A 24020-nucleotide genomic window follows, 5' to 3' on the forward strand; every position below is an offset into this window, starting at 1 on the left:
ACTCAAGATTTGCCTGTCCCAGATTCTTTAATATATGTTATAAATTGCAAGCTTCTTTAAAGTTGAGTGTAATTAACACAGAAATGGAAAAAAAGAGCACTGTACAAATCAAGGAATAACATTATAAAAGAAAATGTGTGTGACTCTAAAATAAATTTGATTTACAAAATAACTTGATCGCAATTTCACCTTCAACAAATTGTAAAGAATTTTCATACAGCCTAAGAGAATCAGAATTTAAATGCTTACATTTTGTAAACATCTGCAAACTCAAATAAAAGTAAACAAATGACTGGCATCAAGTTGGTCAGTAGGCACTATGACATTTTTCAGTACTGCAATCATGGACCTAATGCTTAAAGAATGCTTACACAGTCTGTTGTGGCAGAGAGAACAGAGGCACAAGTTAGGGGGAGTATAGCAATGGGTAAGGGGACTTAGAAAACTAATGATTCTGTCCGCCTTTTAAAGTCTTAAAATTAGCCCTAATCTTCTTCAGAGTAGGTCTACAGAGGTTTTATTCAAACTCAACTATACTCCTTTATTATATTTGTTGTATATTTTTATTAAAGTCACAAAATTCTACCATTCTACTTTAGTCATTCTGCCACAGATTCTATCGTAATTGGTTATTTCCAAGTTTTAAGACGATTTAAATCTAAGACAATTTGAGCAACATAATAAGAGAAACTGGTTATAAACCAGAGAACAAAACAAATAACCATGATAAGAGAAAAAGAAATAAAACAGAATAAAAAATAAATAAGGCCAGGAGTGGTGGCTCACACCTGTAATCCCAGCACTTTGGGAGGCTGAGGCAGGTGAGGTCAGGAGTTCAAGACCACCCTGCCCAACATAATGAAATCCTGACTCTAAGAATACAAAAATTAGCCAAGAGTGGTGGTGCACACCTGTAATTACAGCTACTCAGGAGTCTGAGGCATGAGAATTGCTTGAACTCAGGAGGCAGAGGTTGCAGTGAGCTGAGATTGGGCCACTGCACTCCAGCCTGGGCAACAGAGGGACACTGTCTCAAAATAGATAATAATAATAACAAAGTAAACAAAGAAATGGGGGAAAGTTCTTCCTTACAGTCAAATTCCAATTAATAAATGTAAAAGAAATAATGTGAATTAAAAAAAAAAATCACCATTTGGCCAACACCACAGTAACAACTGATTCAGACAAAAAAGGAATCATCAATAAATGCTAAACTCAGTGAGTAAAAGTATAACAGGAAATGGGATATTTGCAGAGTCACGTAGTATCTCCCCACGAAATACATATTAATGAAAAATGGGAAAAGAGAAACAGGTACACACCATCTTAACTAATCACAGGAAACCTCCTTTCCAATAATAAAACACAGTAACATCACATGCCACCTGATACAGTGCGCTGATATTCTTGCAAAAACTGTATCACTTAAGTTTAATCACGAGAAACGACAGACAAATCCAAACATTTCAAACTCATCAGGGTCTAGAAAGATAAAGACTGAGGGTCTGGCCCAGATTAGAGGTAACTAAAGAAGAATGGCTGCCTGGGCAACATACTGAGAGACCCTGTCTCTACAGAAAACTCAAAAATTAGCTACAAAAAAATTTAAAAAGTTAGCCAGATTGTAGTCCTCGCCACTTGGGAGGCTGAGGCGGGAGGCGTTAAGTCCAGGAGTTCAAGGTTACAAGGAGTTATCATTGTACCACTGCACTCAGGCCTGGGCAACCCAGTAAGATCCTATTTCTATTTAAAAAAAAAAAAAAAGGCAGCAGCAGCAGCAGCAGGACAACCCAATGCAACTGGGATCCTGGAATGAATCCTGGACAAAAGAAAGGGTATTAGTGGGCAACAGGAGAGATTTAAATGAAGTCTGTATATTAAGCAATGATCAATGTTAATTTCTTTGTTTTGATAATATGGTTATGTAAAGGTAAAATGTTAACATATAGGAAAGTTGGGTGCAACGCATGCAAAAATTCTTTGTGCTATTTTTGTAAACTTTTTTTAAGGTCAAATTATTTCAGAATGAAAAGTTAAATTTAAAAATAGAGTAGGCCAGGCGCAGTGGCTCATCCAAGGTCAGGAGTTTGAGACCAACCTGGCCAACATGGCAAAAACCCATCTCTACAGTAAAAATACAAAATTTAGCCGGGCATGGTGGCATACACCTGTAATCCCAGCTACTCGGGAGGCTGAGGAAGAAGAATCGCTTGAACCCAGGAGGCGGAGGTTGCAGTGACCCAAGATCACACCACAGCACACCAGTGGTGATACTCCATCTCAAAAAATAAAAATAAAAAATAAAAAAATAAACAGAGATGAGATTAGGAACAAATGCCAGTATATAAACTAATAAACAAAACCTGGGATCTGCAGACTTTTACTGTAAAAGACCAAATCAGAAATAGTTTAGGCTTTGGGGCTAAACTATTTATCTGTCCCAACTACTCATCTCTGCTGTTATAGTACAAAGTAACTATAGTTACAACAGACAGTAAGTATGGCTGTCTTTCAATCAAAACAAGGGTGGCTGGATTTGGCATGCAGGCTACACTTTACCAATCCTTGAACTAAACAACAAAAAAAGAGTTCATCTTTAAGAAAGGTACTATTTGGCAATAACAGGTAATAATTATTCTTAAATAAATATAATCAAAATTTTTCCTATCACATGAAATAAAATTTCATTTGTTATTACATGCTACTTTCAGAATTTTCATACACTGTGTGCCTAAGACCATTAAAAGAGCATATATAACATTTTAATAAAGACAAGAGCTTTATTTAGTATAGAATATACTAAATATACTAATATATAAAGAATATACTCAACTAAATAACTTTCCTCACATTCCAAAATAAATTTAGTTCAGCATGAAAACACAAAAGCAAGAAAGTAATCATTTTGGGATTTCCCCCCAACCCCCTAGCCCTTTTTTTTTTTTTAGATAGGGTCTCTCATTCCCATTGCCCAGGATGATGTACACTGGTATTATGATGGCTCACTGCAGCCTCAACTTCCTGGGCTCAGGTGATCCTCCCACCTCAGCCTCCTGAGTAGCTAGGACTACAGGCGTGTGCTACCACATTCAGCTACTTTTTTGTATTTTTAGTAGAAATGGCATTTTGCCACGTTGCCCAGGCTGGTCTTAGACTCTGGGACTCAAGAAATCATCCACACACCTTGGTCTCCCGACCCAGGCCCAATTTTCAAATCTAACTTTTACTTTACATACCAATTTGCGGTATGGAGATAGGGGAAAACAAAAAACAAACAAACCAAAAAAAACCACTGCTTCTTCCTCTATTTAATTATATTTTGAAACTAGTTAAATTGCTTCCAGCTTTCTGTGATCAACCTTTGAACACATATCCCGACTGAAGTAGAATAATCTAATCATTAACTGGGTATTTACAGAAAATCTGGCCATTCAAGAATCAAGGTATAAAATGAATAAAAGCATCTGGCTTGAAATTTGTATATGGTTTCTTCAATTTAACAGTATATAAACTTTAGATAAAAGTGGCTGACTGCAATAACTCACAGGTGTAATCCCAAAACTCTGAGAGACCTAAGACCAGCCTGGGCAAAAGAGCAAGACCCTATCTCTACAAAAAAATAATAAAATAAATAAGGTTTAATTACATGATTCACAAACTTCATTAAATTGATTCAGAAAGAACTACCAGATTTGGATGCCAGAAATAAATAAATGTTAGGCTTTCTTTTACCCAAGAGAAGTTGTAAGAGATAACCAAAGATAAAATCATTTAAAATTTTAAATGAAATAAATGACAGGCCAGATGTGGTGGCTCATGCCTGCAATCCCAGCACTTTGGGATGGATGAATCACTTGAGGTCAGGAGTTCAAGACCAGCCTGACCAACATGGAGAAACCCAGCTCTCTAAAAATACAAAATTAGTGGGGCGTGGTGGCACATGCCTGTAATCCCAGCTACTTGGGAGGCTGAGGCAGAAGAATCACTTGAACCCAGGAGGCGGAGGTTATGGTGAGCCGAGATCATGCCACTGCACTCCAGCCTGGGCAACAAGTGCAAAACAGACGGACGGAAGGAAAAAGAAATAAATGGCATAAGTGACATTATAAACACAGGTAAAGAATATGCACATTTTTAAAAGGTCAAGAGCCTAGATTAATTGTAATTAGCCTGTGTGGGTTATTTTTATCATGGTGGCTCACCCTGCGCAATATGAGCTCCTACCCAGAGTTCAGGAGAATTTCCCTACTTCATCACTAGATATAATATTGAAGATGATCATTCAGACTGAGAGCATTCACAGGTACAGACCATCTCCATAAGATGGTGCCTTCAACTGGCCACAACTTACCCCAAGGTGTTGCCTGCCAGCCTGCCCAGAGTCTCAGAACCTGAGAGAAACCACGGGGAGTCGCTTGTCCTACCAGGCCTTGACGTCCTCCCTGCTCCCGAGTTGCTGTTCAACTTTGACCTGGCGGAAAACAAGAGGTAAATTTTTGAAGACCAATATTTTTTAAATCCTTGTTATTTCAAATTGCATTGCTTAATTTGGAAATGATCTATAAAATGATTTCAGTTAAAGAGTAGACTTGACTTGGTACCTACCAAACATGTAATATCATTCTTCTGGTAACCTGTTTCTGTTAAGCGATTACTGGCTTCCCTGCTACTTTTAATGTTACTACTTTGGCTGTGAATCACTGCTTGAATAAAAATTAAAATGAAACTAGAAATTAATAGTTTCGCTCTGTTTTAAAAGCATCTAATGCTGGGCAAGGTGGCTCATGCCTGTAATCCCAGCACTTTGGGTGGCCAAGGAGGGTGGATCACCTGAGGTCAGGAGTTCAAGACTAGCTTGGTCAACATGGTGAAACCCTGTCTCTACTAAACATACAAAAATTAGCCGAGTGTGGTGGCGGGCACCTGTGACCCCAGCCAATCAGGAGCTAAGGCAGGAGAATCGCTTGAATCCAGGAGGGGGAGGTTGCAGTGATCTGAGATCGATCACACCATTGCCCTCCAGACTAGGTGACAGAGCGAAACTCTGTCTTAAAATAAAATAAAATAAAATAAAAGCATCTAATTTTCTGTGATGCTTTAGGTTGAGGGTTACCAAAATCAAAACACAAGTTTAATACCTAAGAGCTAAATACATATTAAATAGAAAGAACATAATATCTTACCCATCATTATTATCAGGTTTACCCAATTCCAATCTGTCTGGCTGTACTGAAAAACCAATCCTGCAAACTCTACCATCCTAAAAGCAAAGAAAAGAGAAGAAATTCTTCAAGTAAAAATGTGCATTAAAATTTGAATTTACTCAACAAACAGATTCTGTGCCCATCACTGTCAATTGAGAAGAAAATAAACTCCCTTCCAAAAGGTGCTCACACCTGAGTTGGGGAAATATGCAACACATACATTATCAAGAAACCAGCAGAAAATAATTTACAACATCTTAATCTCACAAAATTCAGAGTAAGAAAATGACTGGATTTGGGAGCCTCCCCCATTCTGTTACTAATTAGTTTCATGCTCTGGTAAATCATGTAAGCTTTCTCTGGGTCAGAGGAAGAAACAGAACTGGGAGATCTTCAAAATAACTCTTTAGAGTAACTGCTGTTTTCCTGGGATAAAGGAAGAAATACAATGAAACATAATTCTATTTTAACTGTTTATTTTTCATTTCTCTATCTTAGAGTGAATAATTTACCTCAAGAAGAAAGGCAGCATGATTTGGTCCCACCACACACTGTTTAATAGTAGCCTGTTCCAATACATTTAAAGGGGGGTGGCTGGGAGATTAAAAAAAAAAAAGAAAAAGTAAGTAAAATTATTTTTTAAATGGTAAATACATCATTAGGTTTACTCTTAAATGCAACTATACAAAAATAGTTGGCAAAACCTCTCTTTTAAACTAATATTTATTTTAAAGCAATAATTGAAAAATAGCATCTCCATAATCATTTATAGTATCTCCCTGTATGCCAGATTTTTTAAAAAACCAGTATAAATGCAATCTATAATTCAAGTAAGCCTAACTCATAAAAAGTTGATAGGTTAAAAGATTCTTAGTCTAATAATCACATTAATCTTAATCACATCAGACTACCAGCTAAATATGAGATTTTTCTTAGTAAAGAAAAATTGTTCTTTGTCAGAAGATTTAAAATATTTTAAAATTCTTACCTGTTCAAATTATATTTGTTCAGCTTCTCAGAAACTTCCCGTAATCTTTAAAACAAAACAAAACATTAACAAACAACATGTATAGATCTTTTGTAAACAAAGCAATTCTGACAGGTACTTGTACCATTATGTTGGTAATTTCCAATAGTAGTACACAAAACAATTGCTATGGTAAGAATGTTTTTCATATTCTTTCATTTTTGCCCCAAAAAGATCAGGAGCAGACTCTACAATTCCCTTCCCTCACCCCGCCCTCCATTTGCAACCTCAGTAACAATAACAATCATACTAATCCCATTTTCCCAATAATCCCAGGTGAGAAAACTGAAGCTTCTAGAGTTTATAGAAAAAGTAGCAGTAAAGCTGGTACCTGAACCAATGCCCAACCAAAGGCTCATCTGTTTAAAAACAAAAGAAAAAAAAAAAAACTGTTATCCATGCCAAGAGATTCTTGAGTGCACATGGATACTATGAAATGAAAATAGAAAGTCTAATTGACTTAAGGCACCATCTCAAGTTCTTGAATGGTCTTATAACCCAAAACTGAATAAACCAGAGCATCAATGTCCTTATCTATATAAAGTAAGGATAACACTCACTTTTAATAGTATTTAAAACAGTATTGAACAGATTTTTTAAAATCTGAAAGGGCTACATAACAAAGAGATAATAACTTGTATTTTCTGTTATGATTTTGTTGTTTCTCTTAAGAAAACAGTCTTGAATATAAAACACGATAATACCTAAAATAAGCTAGGTACTTTGTCAACCTAAGAAAGTCATTTTGCAATGTAAAGATGTAATCAAATGTAGAGATTTTAAGAGTTCAATTCTATTAAGTTATCAAAAGAAAAGTACTGCCTGATCTGATCTTTTAAAACATTTTTCAGAAATAATTCTTGTAAAAGTAAACTGAGAATTTTAGGAAGCAATGGGAAAAATTAGAATATTAAATCAATAGAAAAGTCCATGAATTCTGCTCTCTAAAGAGTAACAAAAATGAATCAAATCAAATTTCAATCATTTGTACTAACAGAGGAAAATGTTATACATATTCCAAAAATAAATGACATGTTAGAGCCAGTTTAGAGTAAAAAAATGAGTAAAATCAAATTTAAATCATTTATACTAACAGAGGAAAATGTTATACATACTCCAAAAATAAATGACACGTTAGAGCCAGTTTAGGACTTAAAAACTGCCACAAAGCCTATATAATCTATGGGAAAATAACCTAATTATTTCAGTAAGAGATTCAATTACGAGTCAACTGTTCTTTAACTTTACCCTGTAAGTTCTATCCTCCTAGTGAAGAGCATCTTTCAAAGGCACACAGTAACTAATACCAAATTGCATTCAGTAGCTAAATTAACTTGTAGCTAAACTAACAGAGTACTTCAGTAGCTAAAGTAAGGAAGGAGTCTCGCCCCATTGCCCAGGCTGGAGTGCAGTGGCGCAATCTCTGCTCACTGCAACCTCCATGTCTTGGGTTCAAGTGATTCTCATGCCTCAGACTCTTGGGTCGCTGGTATTACAGGCGCTCACCACCACACCTGGCTAATTTTTGTATTTTAGTAGAGATGGGGTTTTGCTATTTGGGCCAGGCTGGTCTCAAACTCCTGACCTCAAGAGATCCGCCTGCCTTGGCCTCCCTAAGTGCTGGGATTACAGGTATGAGCCACTGCCCCCAGCCTAAAGTAACTTTCAAATGCAGTCATATTTTATTTCTCTCTGAAGAGGTCGATACTTAACTGGTGATCTTACTCTCACTCCTAAAGAACAGCATCTGATCATGTGTGATTTGACCCCAAATAAAATAAATTTTCATTTTTGTAGCCCAGTTTTGCATTTACTTGCATTAACAAAACATGTTTTCATTGGTCCAAGAAAGCTAATAAGCTTTTTCAAAGAATTCCAGTTTGCCCACTTAAAAAGCACACTTCTGTGTTCCAAGATAAAACACTTTAAGAATAATGCACTGTTGAACCCATGAGCTCTGAGAGGAGGCTAACTAGAAAATAGGGAGAAGATAAACAAAGGTGGGTCTGCTCTGGAGAGTAAAAGCAGCTTTTAGAATACCCTAAGAAGCAGCAGGAACTCTCACTTTCCTGGGTCCACATTTACTATGAGTAATTCACAAAAACTTCTCACCAGGGTAGAGCCAGTGTTAGAAAGGGCTAAGAGAAGTTTTACTTTGCAAAAACCATAGTAGGACACTTTCAGAAGATAACTTGTTCACTGGCATGCAACTAAACTCGTTCATTTCCATTCCTTTGTTAGTAGCTCAAAACTGTCTCCAGAGCTGTCACAAAATATATAGTACTGGGAGAGAAACAAAAAGTGTCAAGGCCTTTCTCAAAACTGGACAATGCCTGCTATTAAGAATTAAACGTTTCCATGGCTCCAAATACCATTCCAAATATATATTTGTAAAACTAAAATAAGCTTTGAGGAGATCAGAATGCTAAAAAATATTTAAACTCAAGAATTCAACAGCTAATTTCAGGCTACTGGGGAGACACAGTAAATGGTTACTGCTATCAATTAAATTTTCTAATCTTACAAGTCCTGGTGAGACTCATAACCACACCTGAAATACACATTTGAAATGCACATCAATTTGTACTGGAAACAATGCCACCGAATAGTAAGAAATCTGGGGTTTACTCCCAGCTCATCTACCACTACCTGGGCTCACTAAAAGTCCACTAGGTCTCAAGTTCTCATCTCTGTGAAGAACTGTTTTAGTTATCTCTGGTTCTGAAAATTCTAATGCCTGAAATTCTTATTTTTTGTCTTTTTTGAGACTGGGTCTCACTCAGTTGCCCAGGTTAGAGTGCAGTGGTGCAATTACCGCTCACTACAGCCTCAACCTCCCAGGCTCAATCTATCTTCCTGCCTTGCCTCCTGAATAAATAGAACTACAGGCATGCACCATCACACTCAGCTAATTTTTGTATTTTTTGTAGAGACAGGTTTTTGCTATGTTGCCCAGTATAGTCTTAAACTCCTAAGCTCAAGGGATCCATTTGTCTTGGCCTCCCAAAATGCTGGGATTACAGGCATGAGTCATGGTGCCCAGCCTCAGTCCTAAAATCCTTATGAATGCATGAAAAGCAAGTGTATCAATGGAAGATATATATGTCATGTTTACAGAGAAATAGCACTTACTATCATATTCAATTTTTATTGTACCCATTTGAAACTTTCAAATGCATTTTATAGACATTTAAAATGCTTCCCCAAATACCAAATTTTTTAAAACTCTTAAATTCAGTCCATAGATTTACACAAAATGTATCATCCTTTCAAATCTCAAGACACTTATCCTGACTAAACTGGGCCCTACAAATTAGTTTATATGAATCTAGAAAACAGTGACAAATAAATCTTCACCCCCAAAAAAGTAAACTATAAGAATACTTGATTCTCTTTTACATTATAGAGTCCTCAGTAGACAGGCAAATCACAGAATCACTGCAGGCCAGTCATAACATTTGTTTAAATTTGCTGAACTATCCATGCTGTTCCCTTCCTATAGCCAAAAGAAAAATTATTTTATTTTGCTAATTATTCTATATAATTAATAGAGACTCACCCACTTTAAAGGATTTTCATACAACGTTTACTATAAGCAATACTACATAGGCAATAGTAACAAGTTTATCCTCTCTTTAAAACAAACTCACACTAAAGCTCACCAAACTCTATTTCAGAACAAATCTTTACATATGGTTATGAAAAACAATTTTAAGAGTACAGCACAACTTAGAAAATAACCTCATTGGCTAGGGGTGGTGGCTCATGCTTGTAACCCCAGCACTTTGGGAGACGGAGGTGGGCAGGTTACCTGAGGTCAGGAGTTCAAGACCAGCCTGATCAACATGGCGAAACCCTGCTTCTACTAAAAATACAAAAGTTATCCAGGCATGGTGGTGCACACCTGTAGTCTCAGCTACTCGGAAGGCTGAGGCAGAAGAATCACTTGAACCCGGGTAGCGGGTGGGAGGTGGGTGGAGAGCCAGTATCAGTGAGCCGAGATGGGACCACTGCACTCCAGCCTGGGTGACAGAGTGAAACTGTGTCTCAAAAAAAAAAAAGGAAAATAACCTCACACAGGTGAACTTTTGTGAGGTAGTTGTAACACACAATGAACAGGTTAGCAAAAAGCTTCTGACAAACCTTAGTACTCTACACTTCTACTCTCTACATTTATTCTATATTCTGATTAAATAAACTATTTCATTCCTTTAAATGTATAGATCATTTTACAGATCTGGAGGCTGAAATTTTTCTTTAAAGCAACAAAGTTAAGGTAATACCAAACTGATGTTAACAGAGACAGGAAAATAGTGTAATGGTACTTGCTAAAAGCTAACATGTATAATTGCTATACCTGAAATCCCCTATAATTTCAGTCTCATTCTCCCCAAATTTAACATTACAATTTCAAAGATAATTTATCTTCTCACTGATCCTGAACTGGCAACAGCACTTAATACAAGTTCTTCAGTTTCATAATTCTCTGCCTACCTCTGACATAGAACAAATCTGCATGTTCAGACAAATACCCCTAAACTGCATTAAACCTGACGGATCCTTTCTTGCTGAATTTCTAAAAAAAAAAAAAAAATCCTATAAGGCCTCAATTCTCAAAGACAGAAAAATATTCCTGACATCCCATTCTCTACAAGGTGATGGTTTCCTCATACCTGGAACTGTTAGACAAGGAACACCTACCCATGTTTCATGATTCTCAACAATCTTCTTAATGGCAAAAGTGGCATCATCTGCCACCAGTGCATTTCCTCCAGTCTCGTTCCACTTGTTTCCCACCCAGTTCAAATGTCACCTCTTCCACAAACTTTTCCTGGTAGTTGTAATTTCTTTTCTACAGAAGTCTACAAATGCTTTCTTCTATCTAGTCATTTGTGTTTCTATCTGAACTGTCTTCACAGACTCTAAGCAAAGACAGAATACAACTTGCCAAGTCTTTCCTTACCCCTCTGCTTTTCTGGATACAGTTCCAACAATGAAGAAAGTACATTACTGGGACACAACTCATTTCAGAAGCAGAAAATGTTCCAGATTTTAATCTCAGCAAAACTAACTCTCCAGGTCTTCAATCTCAAATTAGACATGTGAACAGTGTGAATATACAGATTTCTTTTAAGATAGTTGCCCATAAAACTCTTAAAAGGTCACTTAACATGGAAGGAAAAAAAACACTAAGTAACTCAATAAATCATATTAGGAAACTGCCTTTAAAGTGACCCCACCCCAACTCTGGACATCCACTCATGGAATAAAACTTTTCCATATGTATATAATTCTATTTTGAAGTAAAGGGCTTAATAATTCATGCAAAGAACCAACAGATACAGTCAGTGAAGGCTACCTACAACGCTAAATCATAGACTCCTGTACAAAAAGTCTTAAAATCTGTGACCAGATATATTCTGGTAGAAAAAGAAATATTGTAGGAATCTAATTTCTGGCACTTCTCCAAAGGCAAACCATCTAAATCTTAAAGCCTAAGTCTTAGAGTGGTGGTCTTGCCCATGCCTTTTTTTGGGGGGCGGGGCGGGGCACAACTACTGTGTACTACATAGATGGCAGAGACAAGCACCTCTCTAACAAGACAACCTTTCTCTAACCACAAAACATCGTCCTCGGTTAAATTATGCACTTTCCTAAGTATACAGGCAGTCAGTCCTCAATTTTCACACAGTTCTTTTACACAACTCTTGCATCATACCATAAACACTGCCACTTCTTAAATGCTTCTTCTCATGCCAACTGTTTCACGTTATAACTGCTACCAATAAATCCAAACTATCACGTGGTGGTCCCACCTGCCAGCCACGATAGCTGGGGGAAAAAGCTATATAAACTTTGGGACCTTTCTGATGATCATTTACTAGTGCCAGCATCTAGAAGGCACATTCCCACTCCAGCGCCACCCCCAGCAAATTGAGAGCCTGGGCTAGCTTCAGTCAGTCATCATGCCCAGTCTAGGAGAGTTTTCTCTGAAAGTAAACCCTAACCTTTGGTTGTGATGGAAAATACATACAATATTCTTTTAAAACAGTTTCCTCAGCACCTTCCTTTCTTCACCCCTTATAATGTTTGATTCTCAAGCTTATTAAATATCAGGACCACCTTATACTCTTGAACTACTAAGAACCACAAAAAGCTTTTGTTTATGTGGGTTATATCTGTCGATGCTTATAACACTAAAGTTAACCCATAAAATTTCTGAATATTTTAAAAATAAACTCATTACATACTGACACAAATTACCTTCCTATAAAAAATTTTCCCAAAAATATCTAACAGGGGGACTGTTTTACATTTTTGCAAATCTCTTTATTATCAGGCTTCATACAAATTTGATTCTCTGATCTGCTTCTGCCTTTACTCTATCACAGTATATTGTTTTGGTATATCAAGTATATGAAGAAAAGCTGGCCCTAGATATAAAAGTTATGGGAAAAGTGAGGTATTTTCTAATATCATTTTCTGATAACCACAGATATTATTCTTTGATATTATACCAAAATTCAACAAGTGATTTCTTTTTTTTTTTTTTTTGAGACGGAGTTTCGCTCTTGATACCCAGGCTGGAGCGCAATGGCGCGATCGCGGCTCACCGCAATCTCCGCCTCCTGGGTTCAGGCAATTCTCCTGCCTCAGCCTCCTGAGTAGCTGGGATTATAGGCACGCGCCACCGTGCCCAGCTAATTTTTTGTATTAGTAGAGACGGGGTTTCACCATGTTGACCAGGATGGTCTCGATCTCTTGACCTCGTGATCCACCCGCCTCGGCCTCCCAAAGTGCTGGGATTACAGGCTTGAGCCACCGCGCCCGGCCAACAAGTGATTTCTTAAAGGTTGAGAGCAATGTGGAAATCTGAAAGCTATCAATGAACTTTGAATAACTCAAGCATGATTTTGCCATCAGAACCAGTGTACACTGGTCATTTGGAAAACATTGATTTACTGACTAACACAAATAATCAAAAATCACATTTGCTAATGTTACTATCAATCTACAGTGTCAAACTTCCAGCAATGGGTACAACTTTCCCAAAATCCTAAAATGTGCTTGGAAGCTCAAATTTACCACTATAAACAAGTAACTTCATTGTTTTCCTTAAAGTAACACGCTTACTTGTTCAATTTCAGGAAATGTCTGTTAAATATCCAAGTCTGAATAACTATTATTTGTCAGTCTCAAATAAAAATGGTTTCCATGAAGAAAGGGGCTTGTTCAGCGTACAACTAAAACAAATGCCAAAGTTCTTTTAAAATGATCTTATGCTCAAAGGTAAAGATTTAATAAAGTTAATAACTTTTACTGTTTCATCAAGAACACTCTGAAGTGAAACTGGCTTTTTCCCCCTACAAGAAACACAAAGAATATAATGACAATTAGTTGTACAGTTTGGTGCCACTGCTTTGATTTCTGTCAAAAAGGCAGTATTTTACCCACCACTGCTTTTAAACCACAGCACAGATGTCAAAATGTTGAAAAAGTCTCAATTTTATTATAAAGACAGTTTTGACCTCAGAGGCCCTGTAAGAGTCTTGGAGAGCCCCAAGGTCCACAGACCATACTCTGAGAATTGCCATACTGTAAATGCACAGTGCCAGTAAAGTGACCAAGACTAAATCAATGGGCTGGGGGGAGGGGGGGGCGGAATTAGTAGCAGTTCATTCTTCTTACTTAAACAGCCACAAACGCCAACCAAAATAACCTCCTACTTATATACCTTTTAAATGCTTCTTAAATTATGGATATTCTTTTTAACTGATAGATATATTTAGGGGGTACATGTGATATTTTGATACATGTATACAATGTGCAATAGTAAAATCAGGTAATCAGGATATCACCTCAAACATTTATCATTTGTGACAAGAAACTTCCAAATCTTCTCTTCAAGCTATTTTGAAATATACAATAAATTATTGATAACTACAGTTAACATACAGTGCTACTGAACTTTAGAACTTATTCCTTATTACTGTATTTGTGTACTGGTTAACCAACCTCTCTTCATCCTACCTTCCCTGCTACCTTTCCCAGCCTTTAGTAACCACCATTCTTTTTACTCTACACCTCTTAGAGATCAACTTTTTTTTAGCTCCCATATATGAATGACAACATGCTTCTGTCTTTCTGTGCCTGGCTTATTTCACTTAATACGATGTCCTCAAGGCTCATCCATATTGTTGCAAATGACAAGATTTCATTATTTTTTTATGGCTGAATAGTATATATACACCCCTTTTTAAAAATCCAGTCATCTGCTGAGGGGACACTTAAGTTGATTCCCTATCTTGGCTATTGCGACTAGTGCTGTGATAAACATCTCTTAAATATACTGATTTTAATTCTTTTGGACATATACCCAGCAGTGGGATTGCTGGATCATATGGTAGTTCTATTTTTAGTTTTTTGAGGAACCTCCATACTGTTTTCCATAATGGCTGTACTAATTTACATTCCCACCAACAGCATATGAGAGTTCTCCCTTCTCCACATTAAATTATGAATATCCTTTTTTTGTTTGTTTAAAGACAAGGTCTAACTATGTTGCTCATGCCTCAAACTCCTGAACTCAAGTGAGCCTCCCACCTCAGCCTCCCCAGTAGCTAAGACTATAGATGCATACCACCACGCCCAGCATTGGATATTCTCTGATACTACACCAAAACTCAACAAGTCATAGTTTCTCAAGAGTAAGTTACAATGTTAAATCTGAAACCCTCTCAATGAATTTTTCATACTGTTACAAAAATCCATTGGTCTAATTCTGCACTTTGAATACACTGTTTGTCCATACCTGATTCTGGTTTTGTTGTTGCTGTTTTTTTTTTTGAGACGAGTCAGGGAGTCTCACTCTGTCACCCAGGGTGGAGTGCAGTGGCGTGATCTCAGCTCACTGCAACCTCTGCCTCCCGGGTTCAAGCGATTCTCCTGCCTCAGCCTCTTGAGTAGCTGGGATTATAGGTGCCCGCCACCATGTCTGGCTAATTTTTGTATTCTTAGAAGAGATGGGGTTTCACCTTGTTGGCCAGGCTGGTCTCCAACTCCTGCCCTCAAGTGATCTGCCCACCTCAGCCTCCCAAAGTGCTGGGATTACAGATGTGAGCCACCACGCCCAGTCCCTGAATCTGTTTAAATTATAAAATAGTGTAGCAGCTGGGTATGATGGTTCATGTCTGTCTGTAATCCCAGCAACTCAGGAGGCTGAGGCAGAAGGATCTTTTGAGTCCAGGAGTTTAAAGTGAAATTGAGCTATGATACCCACTGCACTCCATCCTGGACACAGAGCCTAGCAGCTATAGGCATCTGGGTTTGACACATAAGAATTAATTACTCCTCCACACACTGAACAAGGTTATTTCCTTGGTGAAAAGTAATCTGATCACAGTCTTAAAATTCAGATTTCAGCTTGTACACTGATTCCTAATAACCTTTACTCAGTCACAAGCCTTAAATCACATTTTGTTTCTTTAAACTTGGCTCAACAACTTCTAAGAACAGCGGTCTCACTTTTCTCACTTACTGCCTACCCAAATAAATCTGTGGCAAGTAGCAAACATCTGACTGACTTTACTCTTGTGTTAACTGACCCCAAATTATACAAAAGACAAAAAACAAAAGATGGTTTTTGTGAAGTAAGTTCCATCTGTTGGCTTCTTGAATCATAGTTTGTAAGGAGGACTTACACTTTTACTTATTTATTTCATTTTATTTTATTTTCGCTCCTGTTGCCCAGGCTGGAGTGCAATGGCGTGATCTCGGCTCACTGCAACCTCCACCTCCCAGGTTCAAGGTGATTCTTCTGCCATTTTTTGAATTTTTAGTAGAGACAGGGTTTCTCCATCTTGGTCAGGCTGGTTGCAAACTCCTGACCTCAGGTGATCCACCCACCTTGGCCTCCCAAAGTGCTGGGATTACAGGTGTGAGCCACCATGCCTGGCTGCTTACACTTTTATTAATGCTTATGAAGACGATAAATGCCAGTTTATATATAATGCATTCACATTATCCTAAATAAGAATATTCACCTTCAAAATGCATTCAAAAAGAAAACGAAATTTCTAAATATTGTTAACTTCATAAAGTGATATAATTTTTTTAATGTGAACTACTTCTAACTATTCCCCTTAGCATCATTTTCAGTTGAAACTGTCAAAAGATTTCTATTAAACAGAGACACGTTTCTCTAGTTTGCAAAGAAAAATGCTCTGCAAACTAGAGAAAAATTACATTGTATTCATCGTCATTTCATCAGCTAAACTTTTTTAAAATTTATACCCACAACCAGTTTCTTCCTCTAACCTGAAAAATACTTATTAGAAATTCCTATATTGTATCACAAATAACACTTTTCCTAAGTAAGTGAAAAGGAGACCAAAATCCCAAACTACTGGGGCCATTTGAAAGATAAACACATCTCTGAAAAACAAAATGCTGAACGAATGCACACGCGCGCGCGCGCGCACACACACACACACACAAAGTCATGTTCCTTTAAATCAAAATCAATCATGTCATTTCCAGCTCCATTCGAGACAGGAAAGGGGAAAGAATACACATGCCAAACATTCTTTTCATGCTAAGAAAAGATTCAAGATATGGCCCTTATACACTAATTATTCTTAATAATTTCATAAGTCCTTCTGTCTTATCTAATTTCATTTGCTTAACAGTAAGACTATACATACATACATACGAGAATTTCAAATTATGCTAGCAGATAGGACCAAAACACTTCTTCAGAGCTCCTGACCAAAAAAGTGTCTCATCTGACCAAAATTTCAAGAGAATATACTTGGCTTTCTTTACCCGTAGACCATCCACATTCCGAATACCTGCGACTTCATTCCTTAAAGCATCTGCCAAATGCAGATAATGTATTCAAATTATTACAAATTCAATTTTAACTCTACATACAAATCAAACATCTCATGAGATAGCTGATGTACTTCATAGTATAAATACTGCTATCTGGTAAGCTATTCAGTCCTTGAGAAAGAACTGTAAACTGAAATAAAATATCTATAATGAAATCTGATTTCTCTAGAGAAACAAGACAATCAGGGGGTTATATTCCTGATCAAAGATCTTTATGCCATCAGATTCTGGAGATTCGTTGTACGAGATTTACTGAGATGGCTTCTTGTTGCCATTTTATTAATATCAAAGATGAAATCGCAGTTTTGCTGCCTTTGAAATGGTCATTTTATATCCTAAGCTGCCATCTCATCAGTCCCAAGCACCACACCTACCCTCTTGTGAGGGATCAGCTTGGTGAGGTGGGAAGAGTATGCTGTAGTGTCACAGAAACCTGGGTTTGATTCCATCTCTACTGTTAACTGGCTTTGAAACTTTGATAGGGCTTATTTTAACACCCCAGAGGCATGAAAGGTTTCTTAATCTATTAAATGAGGATAGAAATACCACTTGTCTGGTAGTGTTGCTGTAAGGACTTGAGATAATTTTGTAATGTACCTTGGAAAGAGCAGGCACTTAAGTGTTCAATAAATAGCAGCCATCATCAATATTACTCAACTGTATTTTTCATCCTTGGATAGCTCACTATATTGCTACTTCAACTCTGCCAAGTTCTGGTTTGAAGTGGTTCTCAAACTAAATAGGGTCCAATTTGATTCCTAAGATCTGCTAGGAACTTGAGGATCCAGGGAATGACAGCCAAGTCTGGGAATTCTTGGAAAAGGAAATCTGTAAACACACTATAACTCTTTGTTTCTTATACATGAGTTTTTATTTCAGAGTTTTTTCTCTTCTTGTCACTACTGTCACTCTAATCACATCTCTCTTTCTCTTCCAGATGCAGCCTGTACTCCAAACACAATTCCCTAACTAAATTATACTCACAAACTACTCTGTTCTCTTTGTTTACATACCTATTCCCTTGCCCTTAGAATACCCATATCCCTTCTGAATGGCACTGTCAGAAAAAAGAAAACAGGTAGGTAGGTGACAGATATTAGACAGATTGATAGAATAACTACATCATTACTGCCTTCTGTACGCGTAGCTACTAGTCTCAAGCCTACAGTGAAATGAACTGTGGGAAACCTTAATTCACCCTTTACTCCAGGCTAAACTAGGCATTTCTCTGAATTCCAATATACCTAGTGCATACTTCCCAACAGCGTTCTTTTTCTTTTCTTTTCCTTCCTTCCTTCCCTCCCTCCCTCTTTCCTTCTTTCTTTCTTCTCTCTCTCTCTCTCTTTCTTTCAGACAGTCTCGCTCTTGTTGCCCAGGCTGGAGTGCAGTGGCGTGATCTTAGCTCACTGCAACCTCCACTTCTCGGGTTCAAGTGATTCTCCTACCTCAGCCTCCCGAATAGCTGAGACTACAGGTGTGCGCCACCACGCCCAGCTAATTTTTTTTGTGCTTTTAGTAGAGACAGGGTTTCACCGTGTTGGCCTGGATGGTCTCGATCTCCTGACCTTGTGATCTGCCCACCTTGGCCTCCCAAAGTGCTAGGATTACAGGCATAAGCTGCCGCTCCCAATCTCAATAGTATTTCTTATACTCAAACTGCTTGTATAATGAAATATACAAGTATCTCTCTCACTGCCCAACAAACTCTAAGGTGGCAAGAATCATGTTTTATTAATTGCAAAATCCCCAATACCTGACAGATAGTAAATGCTTATTCATACGGATGGGGGGCTGAATACAGGGACATTCATGTCTTAGCTCTAAGTTTTACAGTGCTTCAAAATGGTGGATGAGACTTTTTTAAAGCCTTTCTTTTGAAATTTTTAAATGTTTAAAAAATAATTTTTGGCCAGGCACAATGGCTCACGCCTGTAATCTCAGCACTTTGGGAGGCCGAGGCGGGCAGACCACTTGAGGCCAGGAATTCAAGACCAGCCTGGGTAACATGGCAAAAACCCATCTCTACAAAAAATACAAAAATTAGCCAGGGGTAGTGGTACACGTCTGTGATCCCAGCTACTTGGGAGGCTGAGGCATGAGAATCACTTAAACCTGCGTGATGGAGGTTTCAGTGAGCCAAGATTATGCCACTGGCTCTCCAGTGTGGGCAAGAGTGAGATGTCTCAAAAAATAAAAATAAAATAAATAAAAAATTAAAAGTGGCTTTAAAACATTCTGCTATGTGACCTGTATTCGCAGAGTAGGTTTTATAAAACACACCAAAGAAATGCTGTCTTGAAAAATAATCCCCCTGCAGGCTACATTACAATTAAAATGGTGCTGTTAAGAGTTTGAGGAATTTTTGAAACTCTGAGAATTAGCCCCAGAAAGAGTTTACCAGACAAACAGGGAAGTCACTCAGTACTTTATAGTTGTGGGATACTCTCCCAGTACTCTCCCCTAAGAAAATAATCTTCTTTCTCCTGTCTCTCTCCCTCCTCTGTGGTTTATTTTATCTGGGTTGATGTTAGGGAAATGTGCTGCAGGGACCAAAGGAAGCTGGAAGCAATAGGAAAGGGAAGGAGAGCTCATCAGGAAGCAAAATTACAGATAAAAGCCTATTATAGTGCAGAGTCTGGCTGAGTGCCTTACACTGGTAACAGAAATCTAACGGGTGAAGTGCCTTAACATGAAAATTACAGAAAGTCTGATCACTGGACATTTTCCAATGACAAATAATACAATAAAATGTTCTAACACCTAATGCTTACCAGAAAAGGAATAATTGGATATAAACATACACATTAAATTTCTTCTTTGGTTTTGGCAATCATCAGCATTGTAGCTTTCATGAAAAGGCAATATTCGTGCCAGCCTGGTCCTAACCTAGACACTCAAAAGCCCTGGGTTTTGACTTCCAGCTCTGACACTGTGTAACCTTGGATACGTCATTTAACATTTCTTGCTCTCATGTTTCCACTTCTGTCAAAAATATATCTGTTTCATAAAGTTGTTTTAAGAAATAGGTAACATCACATGCAAAAGTAATGTGTACCCTCTAAAATAAGAATGCCTAAATCTAGCTCATCATAGAAATCCCTGTGGAAGAATTAAAAGGACATATTCTTAGGCCCCATTTAAACGTACTAAATCAGAAATCTCTAAATACCAGAAATCTCTAAATAAATCAAAAGTTTATATTCTGACTAAATAAATATTGGTACATGCATGAAATATCTCTGGAAGGAATAACACTAATCACCTATGAGGAAGGTAAGTAGAAGGCCAGGAAACAGAAGAGGTACGGAGGCTTTTCGTTGTGTGCCAGTTTACAATTTTTTATTTTTAGATCACATGAACATATTACCAACTTAAAAATTAAAAAAAAAAAAAACATGTCTACGCATCCGAAGTAATTCTGATGGCTCAACTAGGTTTGGAACTCATTACTCTAAAACACCACAAATTTACACAGGATTAAAATATTCACAAAAGTAGGAGTCCATTTAGGGAGATATTAAATAAGCATACTATTTCAAGTTTGGGGACTGTCGCTTAGGACAGCCCTCCTTAGAAATTCACAATTCATACACCTTTATTAAGCCTCCAATAAACCCTACAATGAAAAAGCCTGTTTATGCTTAATCTTATGCGTCCAAAATTAAAGCTAAACATGGAACAGTCGCTAGGCTAGTAAGATCTTGGGGAACCAGAGGACACTGGTTTGAGAGCTAAGGTTCCTGAAACAGAGCATGTCTTAGTCATCTCTCTACCCCGCAACCCAAGAGAGTATTATCTAGAACATAAAAACCTCCTCCAAAAGGTAGAGCTCAACAGTGACAAACTTTTCCTGTCTTTTCTCCTCGTCTAAAAATGGTTTCCCACTTTTCTTACTGTGAATCAACTAAAAGGATTTTTTTTTTTTTTTTTTTTTTTTTTTTTTTGGAGACGGAGTTTCACTCTTATTACCCAGGCTGGAGTGCAATGGCGCGATCTTGGCTCACCACAACCTCCGCCTCCCGGGTTCAGGCAATTCTCTTGTCTCAGCCTCCTGAGTAGCTGGGATTACAGGCACACGCCACCATGCTCAACTAATTTTTTGTATTTTTAGTAGAGACGGGGTTTCACCATGTTGACCAGGATGGTCTCGAGCTCTTGACCTCGTGATCCACCCGCCTCGGCCTCCAGGGATTACAGGCGTGAGCCACCGTGCCCCAGCCTAAAAGGATTTTTTAAAGAGAATAAAAATCTACTGTGCCTAAAATCATATTGTTAAAAAATGTAAAATACCTAGAGCCAATCATGTTTTAAACCCAAATAATACAGCAGTAGGCATTTTTATTCCTTTAAGTGGGAAAATAAAAGATCTTTATGATTCAAAAGCACCTTGTTTTAGGAGACAGCAATAGATTTCAGTATTGTTTTTCCTTCTCCAATATAAGCAGACTCTACTGGGCATCTTTATTCTCATAAGCCAGACTAATCAACTGAGCTGTATAATCGAACCACCTAACAACCTCATTTTTAACTGAAAACCTACAGATCTGCATAATCAGAATGGGTCTGAGAGCTGTATAAAATGGCTCTTTGAAATCTGCACCTACTTCAATGCACTCTAATGGATCTCTAATCTATAAACCCTTCCTTCAGGTATCTAAACCAAAGGAGTCAAACAAATGTCATCAAAATTTAAAAACAGCCACAGCCAAATTTAAGGACTCTAATATTATGTTTTATCACTATGGAGCACAAATGATTCCTCTTTGTGTGGTATCACAACTACCATAATAACAAAGGCTTGGTTTTAGCCTTCAATGATTCACCAGCAAATGCTTCCAGTTCTTTGTCTTAAAATAAATATTAGGTTGGTACAAAAGTAATTGCGGTTTTGCCGTTAAAATTGGAAGAACCAGGCAAAGCACGGTGGCTCACGCCTGTAATCCCAGCACTTTGGGAGGTGGAGGCTGGCGGATCACTTGAGGTCAGGAGATCAAGACCAGCCCGACCAGCATGGTGAAACCCTGTGTCTACTAAAAATAAAAAAATTAGCTGGAAGTCGTGACGCACGCCTGTAATTCCAGCTACTTGGAAGACTGAAGTGGAAGGATCACCTTAACCCAGGAGGGGGAGGTTGCAGTGAGCTGAGATCACACCACTGCACTCTAGCCTGGACAACAAGAATGAAACTCCGTCTCAAGAAAAAGAAAAGGGAAAAAAAAGGAGGGGGAAAAAAAAAAAAAAAAAAATGCAAGAACCGCAATTACTTTTGCACCAACCTAATAACTCAATGTACACTGACTCCCCAACAGGCGGTTCCCAGTTTACGGACTAATATTACTGACCAAGTAACATCTCATCCCATCTCAGCGTCCACTCTTACCTTCTTCCAGTAGATGCAGGGCGGTGGCGGGGACAACTTGGTCTTTTAGATAGTGCATGGATATGACAGTAAGAGAGTTAACTTTGGGAAGGACTACGAAGAAGAGCTGCCTATCTTCCAGTCCCTAATTATCTTCCCCAAAACTGCTGTCTTTTTTTCCATGCTTTTTTAAAAAATGCCTGGAAATCACTTACTAGTCACAGAGATACCTCCCTCTCAAGGCATAACAAGTTTTTTTTTGTATAATCAGCTACTTCCTCTCTTCGGGTTTCTGAAAGGGGAAGATGGTGGAGGAGTGAGTAGGGGTATATGCAAACATTAAACTCATCTCCAGCCAGATGCTCTTTGTAACTGCCACCATCTCTAACTGCCCTAGAAATTAACCACTAGCGCAAATGTATGCAAAACTCAGTCACCATCATCATAGCTACAAACACAATAGTATAGCCCTCCTGTTTCCCACAAAAATAACTGGCATCTGTTTAATACTTCACTGTGTACAAACAAAACAGAAAATAAACCTAACAAAATGGAGGAAGTCTTATTAGAATGTTATCAATAAATACCGTCAATTCACACTTGCGCTATACAGTTCCTTTGTCCCAGACTAAATTCTCTATACCTCCTTCTTACCCTGACCACCCCAACAACCCTGATTGTGGACGGTCAGTGAAAAAACTACAGATGTGGGTGGTCCTGTTACCTCCACTTTCTCTCCTTTCCATCAAAAGCTGAAAAAAAAGTGAGTAAAACTAAAACAAAAAAAGTACAAAATACTTTTTAACAAAGTATTTACTGAATATTATATGCAGATATGCAAACGAGTAGAGTGAAAGAATGGCTGAAATAGAGATGGTGCATTGAGTTCACGCTGAGGAAAACTTGCCTACTCTAACTATGTAGCTATGAAAGTCAACTGTCAAAAAGAGAAAACCAAAAGACAAAGCTGAGATGAAATGCAAAATGAACATCTCCACACAAGAAAAATAGAGTAAGAGACTGGGTGTCAGAGCTGGGTTCATCTTAGAAGCCAGTTAGGCCCACAGTTTTAGTAGAAAACTTTATAACTGAAAAATTTAATAGTAACCACTAAAATAATGGAAATATAGTCTATGACTTTCAAATCAAAAGAGGGAGGGAAAAAAAGGAATGCAGAAAACTAACCATCTAACAGAAGAGAAAAAAAACAGCAAAGAGGTTGGGCGCAGGGGCTCATGCCCATAATCCCAGCACTTTGTGAGGCCAAGGCAGGCAGATAACTTGAAGTCAGGAGTTCAAGACCAGCCTGACCAACATGGTGAAACTCCATCCCTACTAAAAATACAAAAATTAGCTGTGCATGGTGTTACACCATGATTACGCCACTCCAGCCTGGGCAACAAAGTTAGGATCAAAAAAAAAGCAAAGAAAATGGATCAGAAAATATGAAATTCAGATAGCAGAAATAAATCTTCTGATTCAAATAGATTCATCTCACATATTAAAAGTCAAAGATTGGCCAGGCGCAGTGGGTGGC

At 37.9% G+C, this 24020-nt stretch overlaps 1 protein-coding gene across 8 annotated transcripts in view; it reads right to left on the bottom strand.

Annotated features, from left to right (window-relative positions):
* Window positions 1-24020, bottom strand: part of UBR5 (ubiquitin protein ligase E3 component n-recognin 5) — a 155230-nt gene that overhangs the window by 97459 nt on the left and 33751 nt on the right. For all 8 annotated transcript variants that reach the window (XM_021675740.2, XM_021675739.2, XM_021675742.2 and 5 more), the window contains exons 2-5: window positions 6193-6237; window positions 5717-5798; window positions 5184-5260; window positions 4352-4471 (exon numbers count right to left, since the gene is read on the bottom strand). In XM_021675740.2, coding sequence (XP_021531415.1) covers window positions 4352-4471; window positions 5184-5260; window positions 5717-5798; window positions 6193-6237 — 324 coding nt within the window. The remainder of the gene's footprint in view (window positions 1-4351; window positions 4472-5183; window positions 5261-5716; window positions 5799-6192; window positions 6238-24020) is intronic.

Source organism: Aotus nancymaae, unplaced genomic scaffold (genome assembly GCF_030222135.1).
Source record: "Aotus nancymaae isolate 86718 unplaced genomic scaffold, 86718_ANA_hifiasm-v0.15.2.pri h1tg000036l, whole genome shotgun sequence".
Classification (NCBI taxonomy): Eukaryota; Metazoa; Chordata; class Mammalia; order Primates; family Aotidae; genus Aotus; species Aotus nancymaae.